The sequence below is a fragment of the Poecilia latipinna genome, unplaced genomic scaffold (assembly GCF_001443285.1).
Source record: "Poecilia latipinna isolate Pla-1442-1.1 unplaced genomic scaffold, P_latipinna-1.0 Scaffold2974, whole genome shotgun sequence".
NCBI lineage: Eukaryota > Metazoa > Chordata > Actinopteri > Cyprinodontiformes > Poeciliidae > Poecilia > Poecilia latipinna.
In genome coordinates, this window is record NW_015115590.1 from 20,506 (window position 1) to 28,740 (window position 8,235).

The 8,235-nt window shown below is 42.5% G+C and overlaps 2 protein-coding genes across 2 annotated transcripts in view; one reads left to right on the plus strand and one right to left on the minus strand.

Moving 5' to 3' along the window:
- Positions 1-5,288, minus strand: part of dhx29 (DEAH (Asp-Glu-Ala-His) box polypeptide 29) — a 15,156-nt gene extending 9,868 nt beyond the window's left edge. The window contains exons 1-14 of the mRNA XM_015022297.1: positions 5,107-5,288; positions 4,730-4,803; positions 4,235-4,348; positions 4,030-4,159; positions 3,812-3,951; positions 3,588-3,725; positions 3,341-3,467; positions 2,992-3,150; positions 2,479-2,647; positions 2,223-2,343; positions 1,504-1,896; positions 1,158-1,424; positions 895-1,038; positions 641-817 (exon numbers count right to left, since the gene is read on the minus strand). Coding sequence (XP_014877783.1) covers positions 641-817; positions 895-1,038; positions 1,158-1,424; positions 1,504-1,896; positions 2,223-2,343; positions 2,479-2,647; positions 2,992-3,150; positions 3,341-3,467; positions 3,588-3,725; positions 3,812-3,951; positions 4,030-4,159; positions 4,235-4,348; positions 4,730-4,803; positions 5,107-5,275 — 2,322 coding nt within the window. The 5' untranslated portion in view covers positions 5,276-5,288. The remainder of the gene's footprint in view (positions 1-640; positions 818-894; positions 1,039-1,157; positions 1,425-1,503; positions 1,897-2,222; positions 2,344-2,478; positions 2,648-2,991; positions 3,151-3,340; positions 3,468-3,587; positions 3,726-3,811; positions 3,952-4,029; positions 4,160-4,234; positions 4,349-4,729; positions 4,804-5,106) is intronic.
- Positions 5,289-5,462: 174 nt separating this feature from the next.
- The window catches only part of mtrex (Mtr4 exosome RNA helicase), a 22,211-nt gene continuing 19,438 nt past the window's right edge, over positions 5,463-8,235 (plus strand). Inside the window, exons 1-7 of the mRNA XM_015022302.1 lie at positions 5,463-5,587; positions 5,903-6,043; positions 6,596-6,662; positions 6,742-6,804; positions 7,027-7,139; positions 7,443-7,617; positions 7,791-7,881. Of these exons, the coding sequence (XP_014877788.1) occupies positions 5,487-5,587; positions 5,903-6,043; positions 6,596-6,662; positions 6,742-6,804; positions 7,027-7,139; positions 7,443-7,617; positions 7,791-7,881 (751 nt within the window). The 5' untranslated portion in view covers positions 5,463-5,486. The remainder of the gene's footprint in view (positions 5,588-5,902; positions 6,044-6,595; positions 6,663-6,741; positions 6,805-7,026; positions 7,140-7,442; positions 7,618-7,790; positions 7,882-8,235) is intronic.

An 8,235-nucleotide genomic window follows, 5' to 3' on the forward strand; every position in this document is an offset into this window, starting at 1 on the left:
AAAAAAAAAAAAAAAAAAAAACAACACCCATTTTTTTTTGGACCTTCAAGTAGTTTTTATTTTAGCTTTTAAGAAACAAGGATATATCATGTATTTTATGATTCTCGCTGCCAATTCTGAGAAGCAGGAGTTACCTTTAAATCCTTGTATTTTTCTTCATACTACTAACCAACAGGATATTATTAGCAATGAACTCTTTGACACTTTTTTTGACCAAGCATCCATCCATTTCCTTTCACCATCATCCGTCAACAAAATGACGAGACACTTAAAGACACTTTACTGTATGTATTTTTTTTTAACAACACATGTTTTTACATCCCAACTGCACTCTGCTTTATCACTTACAATCCTAATAAAATGCAAGGAAGTGTGTCAAACACAGACGAACAATAAGGGTCAGGCTCTACAGCACTTTTAATTAGGAATCCTAGAATACTGGTTAAAAAAGTAGTAATACAACATAAATAAGAAAGCTGTTAAAGTCCCCACACTTAATAAGCAAGATCATTTTAAAATGACTGCAAGAAGGTTTGGCTCCTGTCAAGCAAAAATATATAGAAATAATGACAGCACAAGATCTGTTCACACATTTTTTTAACTCAGATTCTTCGTGCAACAAACCCGAATTACAACTTACTTCAACTGGGAAAGTCCTGCCTGGAATGCTGACCACAGGGCAGCGGTTGAAGTAGCTGGAAAACTTGTCACAGTCCACAGTGGCGCTCATGAGGATCAGGTGCAGGTCGGATCTCTTCATCACAACATCTTTAAGGATGGTGAGCAGAAAATCCGACTGGACACTGCGCTCATGGACCTACGAGAAAAGGATGCCACAGAGTGGAGGCAGGACATAAATCTGCGTATTTATGCTCAGTTAGGGTTTGTAAGTACCTCATCCACAATAATATGGGTCAGGGAGCTCAGGTGTCTGTCCTGCTGGAGCTTCCTGAGGAGAACTCCGGTAGTGCAGTACAAGAGGCGGGTCCAGTCCCCGGACAGGTTCTCCATCCTGATCTGGTATCCGCACAGCGACGACTGAATTCAACCGGAAACATCGTCATTGAAGAAGGTGAGGGTGCAACTAGAGCCTCTTACACTGGCACACAAAAACAGGAAGAAATAAACGAAGCACAACCCCATGAGCGAATGACAACCTTGGAGCCCGGTCCGTCGTCGCAGCCCAGCTCCTGGCTGACTCTGCTGGCGAGGCTCATGGCTGATATCCTGCGCGGCTGAGTCACCACGATGTTGCAGGGCCGAGCGGCTTTGCCCCCCGTCAGCAGCTCCTCCAGCAGGAACTGAGGGATCTGGGTGCTCTTCCCGCTGCCCGTCTCGCCGGCCACCACCACCACACGGTGGCGCTGCAGAGCCTCAAGGACGCGACCTCTGTGCTGAAAGACTGGGAGCTTCTCTCTCTCCGCCTTAACAGGTCAAATACTCGGTGAACGTTGAGGAGTTATGTCACGATGGGGTAAACTGAACGATGTAGAGAGGATTTACCTGCAGCTTGTGGGCGAGTGCAGACTCTTTCAGCTTTAGTAAGAGCTCTCTGGCTGACTTAAGCGACGCTGCTCCTTCCTTCTGCTTACTTTTCACACCCTTGTCTTCATCTCTGCCTCCTTTTTCCTCAATATCGAGACCGGCCAGATTCTCCCAGGAGTCTTCCGGTACGTCTTCTCCTGCCCTCCTGTTGAGCTCCTGGCCTTGGTGATACGTGGGCTGCTGGGCTTGACTCTGGTTCTGCTGCTGCTTCAGTCTGGTGAGGAGCCGGGATATGAACTGGTCGCGAGGTTTGTTGGCAGCGGTGCGGCTCGCTTCCTGCTGCTGCTGCTCGCTGTCTCTCCACTCCAGCCACACGTCTCTGTAGGTCGGAGGTAGGAGCTGATGCACAGACTATGTGGGGGAAGAAGGAAGGTAAAAATAAAGTAACATCCTCCAAACGACCAAAATCAATAAATAAAATGGAAATAAAAACCACACACAACCCAAACCATAAATTAAATTGATTAGTAGAATAAAATTTCACTAGACATCATGCACAGCAAGAATCATGCTGGTAATAAGACCAACATAAAAGTAGTCTGACTGGAGCAACTAATTTTAGGAAATCATCACACCAGACAGCAGGTGACATAAAAAATCCAAATATTTTTTTTTCTACCAAGAATTCATTTTCCTTTTCTTCTATAGCTTAAAATGAAACTGCAGAATCCAGTTACCTGCCCTTTAACCAGGTTGTAGAGTGCCAACGTGGCAGCCAGATGCTGAGCCTGCATGCTGTCCTCAGTCAAGATGGTAGGACAAACTTCCAGGGCATCGTCCACTCTTTGGACTCGCACCCTGACAGATATGAAACGTTGCATAGATAATGTCTAAACGACAAGAGCCTCAGCTAACCATTAGACATCAGTAGCGATAGTCATTTCTTTTCTCCACCTGGCTCGTTGTCGTGGAGACGTGCACACTTTTGCTTACTTGCATCTCCAGTATCTGCCGGCAGAAACCTTGTGGAAAGCTGGCGGTGGACTTTTGGGCAGGTTTTTTCTGACCCAGTCGATGAGAAACTGTTTGGGGGACTTTCCTGTCCAGCTGCGAGCCGTGTAGTCGAAGTTACGAATGTCTTTTGGCTCGTTCTTTCTCACAACTGCAAAAGAACGACGCGACATGAGGTCATCACTACACGCCGCAGTTAAGGTGCTTCTCCAGGTTTAGTGTGTCAAGCATAAACATTTTCAAAGCGCTTGAAGGTTGTTGCAAAAATGGCTCTTGTTAACTCTGCACCTTTATAAAATGTTTTACTGTATGACCCAAAACAGGTCATGAGTTAAACTGAAAGCAGTAATTCAAAGTAGTACAAGAGGAGCGTCTTGAAATAGCCTAATTCCAACTACGAAGATGAACTCTTAATAACAGGATTATGTGGATATGATGTCTGTAGAGTTACAAGTGATGATATTTTGAACTTAAGGTCATCACTTTATGGTTGACCTTTTTCCGCAGGAGGGTCCTTTTCTGCTTGCTCAAACAAACTGAAGCTCAGGTCATCTTTATCGTCCGTCACGGGAAGCGTCTTCTTTTCCTTCTGAGGGACATCGACAACTTTTATGGCAGGATTGAAGATGGGATGAGACTCCAGCTGCTTCATTTCTAGAAAAGAGAGAATAAATGAATCAAGAAAATGTCACAACAGCTGGAAGTTTTGCTCCCTTTAGCTTTTTTTCAGGATTACACAGCAACTTGGTGAAAATCTACCTGCTGGATTATCACGTATACTTTCTGAGAAACAGAAATGTAGACCTTTATATGCTTATGCTCGGTAAATTAAAATGACATTCACCTTGCTGTATGACCCGAATCCTGTCCTGTGCCTTCCTCTGCCCCATTTTGTCTCCTTTGGTCTTGGCATCAGCTGCCATTTCTTTGGCGTCATACAGTTGCGCGGTGAGGATCAAATACCTGTCATTCTACCAATAACACACAACCAAACTCTGCGTCAAGACTGGAAGCTGCTCCGCAAAGTCTTTCAAAAAGAGCTTCCCCAAAATATCCTACATCTCAGTCAAAGACTGTTCAATTCAACTTACAGGGTCAAACTTTTCATCCAATTCAGGATTGCGTGTCCTCTTATCTCCTTCGTCCTCCTCCTCTTCGTCGTCACTGCTTTGTTCTGCGTACCTCAAAATCCAGTCCTTCATGCTTGCAGCTTCGTCCTTCTCTGATACCTGGCAAATAACGCGACTAAGCTCACATGCCGAGCCAGAAAACACTCTCATCTAGCAAGCACAGAAAAATCTTTCAAGGCACGGACCCTGTTGGCGTCTCTGTGGCTGTTGTTGGACGCTTTGGGGTTCCTTTCAGCAGGTTTCTGCTGCGGTGGAGGCTGGAATTTAGGCCGACTCTTCTGGCTCTCCTCCTGCAGCTGCTGGCTGAAACCGTCTGGCAACTCATCTGGCAAAACAAATGGGAAATTCACAAAGTCAGCAAAAAATATTAATAACACCCTTATGAACGCTGGCGCTCCGTTACCATCTTTAAGGTTAAGACAGAGCCAGTCGAGAGCAGAGTGGAGGTCGCCCCCATACAGGACGCTGCTCTTCATCGCCTCTTCAATGTGCTCTCTTTTGAAGTTGAATTTCTCCAGAGCTGTGTACAGGTCCTTAAAGCACATGCAAATACAGCAGTTAGCTTATGCAGCGAAGCTAGATGAATGAAAATGGTGGCATCTTCCTACCAACAGCTTCTTGGTTGTAAGTCTGCCAGAAATGGGCCCTTTGTCCCCATTCTCCTGTCTGAAATCATTGATCAGCTTGATGATTTTCTTCTCCAGCTCAGCTTGGATAGAAACCTTTAAAAAAACAAAACAAAAAAAAAAACTTTATGAGAATCTACACATCTCATATTGGAAAGGGGGTACTTTCAACACATTGGCATTTTTGTAAAAATAAGTGTGTTGTAGAGGAATTTTAAAAGAATGATCAACACAAAGTAGCAGATAATTGTGAAGTGGAAGCAAATGGAGACAGGGTTTTCAAAGTGTGTGACAAATGCAAACAAAAAAAGTGTTCACATCTGTATTCATTAGATTACTGATGTTTATTAGGTGATTTCCAATGACGAATGGTTGGACTGCACCCTATTTAGTGACCAGTTTCACTGAAGTTTTTGGCTCACAGAACATAAAGAAGTTCAAATACTTTTTTAGACACTGTAGACGTGTTACACTTACTTTAAGAATGGACTTGTCTGAGACTCCACCTGTATCCACCTGAGCTGTGTTGGCAAGACTGTAGGTCTTTGGGGCTGAGGGAAAAACAAAACAAACCACTACATGTCATTGTATGTGTTGAAGTTTTAACATCCTCTGACAGATCCTACTTAAAGTATTAGGTCTGATGGTTCAGAAACCTTAATAGGGCGCTACGTGAATAATGGCAGTGGCAATTATACACAATTTACCAAATAATGGCAAAAACATACAGCCATTAGGATCTTCATATTAGACATAAACCGCCTTGAAGCCTTTATTGACAGCGTCCTGCTGACAGATTCTCAGGTTTTAACAAACAGCAATTGATTCATTGTATTGCATTACCAGATCACTACCTTTAGATTTAGTCTCTTTCACTGGTTTATTCGTTTTGCTGTTGGCTGCGTGTTTCTTCTGGTCCTCCACCGCACCGGTACCACCGACTGCAGGGATAGAACCGGAGCTGGTCGCCGCTGCTGCCGCCGGGGCAGCCTGAGCGGCTGATTTCTTCTTCTTTCCACCCATTAGGTCAACAACTCCTGCCTGAGTGTGGCTCCTTTACGTAAACACGGGATTTAAATACATCAGCGAGATGTTAGATATTATGGAAAGAGAGTGAAAAAGCCGGAGTCGATACGTGTGTCTCACTCGTCTACGTTTTGCACCACACGGCTTCCGTAGCGGAACTGTCGAAACAGCCTCATGCTGTATTGTGGGAAGTTTGTCCCTTACAAACATGGCGGACCCTTTTGGAGACGGATTGTTCAGCGTGTTTGACGATGAACAACAAGGTTCTGCTGGCAAAAAGACGCCCACGGGTGCCTTTACGGAGACTGGGTATAATATTTTAAACATATTAAGTCTTGTCTTTAATATTAGTGCTCTTTCTCGTTTACGTCGCGTGAACGTGGCGTAAACGTTGGCATGCTGGCTCTTTCATGCCAACTGCTCTAACCGGCTAATTAGCTAGCTTGTCCAATTAAGTCACAAAACGGAATAAAGTGTGTAAATTGTTCGGATAATGCTTACGTTGCATCTGTGCTCCGTTGTGACTAGAGTCGAACACATTTTTAGCTAAACCTGGTGGAGCTTAAGCGTTTGAATTCCGCGCAGACAGCTAAACCATGCTCTGCTGTATTTGGTGTCTTTCAGGAAATCTGCAGGTAAAAGCGGTGCTGACAGGGATGCAGGTCCGTCTGTTCGGGTCAAGAGGGAGGCGGACAGTGACGGCGGAGAGGAGTTGGTGTTTGGGAAGAAACCTCGGCATGATGTAGTCTCATCCAGTGACCTAAAGTAAGATGAAACACAAACTACTTGTATAAGTCGAACCTAAGATGTGCACTTAACACGCTTATGTGGTTCCTACACAGGATGTAAACGCAAGGAAAGTTAGTACTTTCCATGTATTTTTATGTAGAAAAAAGTGTATAAAGATAGATTTTCAGATTTTTGTCTGGTTGTATAAATGTTGAATCACTTGGCTCAAAAGAGAACTAAGAAATCTACTCAGTAGAGTCCGAAAGAGTAAGGAATTTGATGTTAAAAAATGGTAATGAACAATGTGTTTAATGTAAATCTATTTAATTTAAGCTTACAGCAACATTCTGCTCATCTTTGGTAAATTTGAACCTACATGAAAACTTTATTTTCTGTGGACTTGTCATTAAATAGATCTCCATATCAGTCGCGATTTAGTGCTATTCAATTCTTCTTGAGTTCATGCTCTTAACACTTGGAATACATAGGGCAAGAATTATTGCACTCCAGTTTTTTGCAGTGTGAATAATGCACACACTGAAATTGCTGATACTGTGTCTTAGATATGAATGTTTCTATTTATTTCAGTCTCACAGAATTTATGCCTCAAGTGAAGGTGGAGCAGGTGGAAACTGTGGAAGGATGCTCACATGAGGTAAAAAAAATAAACAAAACAAAAACAGCTCTTTTTAATTTATAGTTCAGTTGTTTTAAATGCTATCTGTAACCCACAGGTTGCTCTGCCAGCTGATGAGGAGTATAAACCTCTGAAACCAAGAGTGGGAAAAGCAGCTAAGGTATAACAGTTAATTTAACTTTATGGTTTCATTTTATTACACTGATGATACATTTTAAATGTGACACTATTGAATTTTATTACATACTTTCTGCAGTAGGACATCTGATTTTTGTGAAAAGAAACTAGTTAGTTCAGTTAGATGTGAATTGCTTTATATGTTTGCAATAACAAATGTATCTTTTTTTTTCTTTTCTCTTCATATCTTATACTTGTCCTGCAGGAATACCCGTTTGTACTGGATCCCTTCCAGCGTGAGGCTATCCTATGTATCGACAACAACCAGTCTGTGCTTGTGTCTGCACACACCTCTGCAGGAAAAACTGTCTGTGCAGAGTAAGCCTGCTAAATAAAAACTTCCATCCTTTACAGTTATAACAGTTCTCACTTGACTTTAATGACATTAGTTTTTTAAACCTTTTAGTGTGTTATTGCACCATAGTGTTCAAGAGTTTAGCTCTGATTAAAAGAATGAGATTCTCTAAATGCATAATCAAATGAATGCGTAGGCTTCATTTGTGATTTATTTATCACAACCACAATATTGGGTCTATGCACATGAATAAGAGATGAGGGACCAGTTCTCTTAAGTCATTAGTCATTGTGGGCTATTTCTAAATGAATTTCTCTCTCTTGCAGATATGCCATCGCTCTGGCTCTTAGAGAGAAGCAGAGAGTCATCTTCACCAGTCCCATTAAAGCACTCTCTAACCAGAAGTACAGAGAGATGTATGAAGAATTCCAGGATGTAGGGTTGATGACTGGTGATGTTACCATCAACCCTACTGCCTCCTGTCTTGTCATGACAACAGAGGTGAGACGTAGATCTGTCCATCGTGGAGGCATTACAATACAATACTACTGCTACACGTTGTGTAACTATTACAGCTGATGTGTAGCAGGTATTGTTTTCCCTATAAGATTTTCTTGACAACGTGTGTTTTCATTGTGCAGCAGGTCTGACTTGAATGTTTTCTTTTTGCCTAGATTCTAAGGAGCATGCTGTACCGGGGATCTGAGATCATGAGGGAGGTAGCCTGGGTTATCTTTGACGAGATCCATTACATGAGAGATGCAGGTGTGTACAGGAAGGAGAGGTCACTGGCAATTTGACTGCTTGTCTTCAACGGTGGAGATTAGACTTGATGCAAAAGTCACTGAAGTTAACAGATTTTGGTTTTATGCTTTCAATTTTAGCTAGAAACTTGTGACAAAGCTGGCCATCATACACTTGCATAATGTAAGCATGTTACATTATGCAAGTGTATGATGGCCAGCTTTGTCACTTGCATAATGTAACATCCTTACATTATGCAAGGTTCTGTGAATGTCTAACTCAAGACTCTGTTCTGTTGAAAAGGTTTATTACTTTTAGCAGTGAACTTTAGCCTCTAGAACTAAGTGTTCTAATGAGACTGGAACTAACATGGAA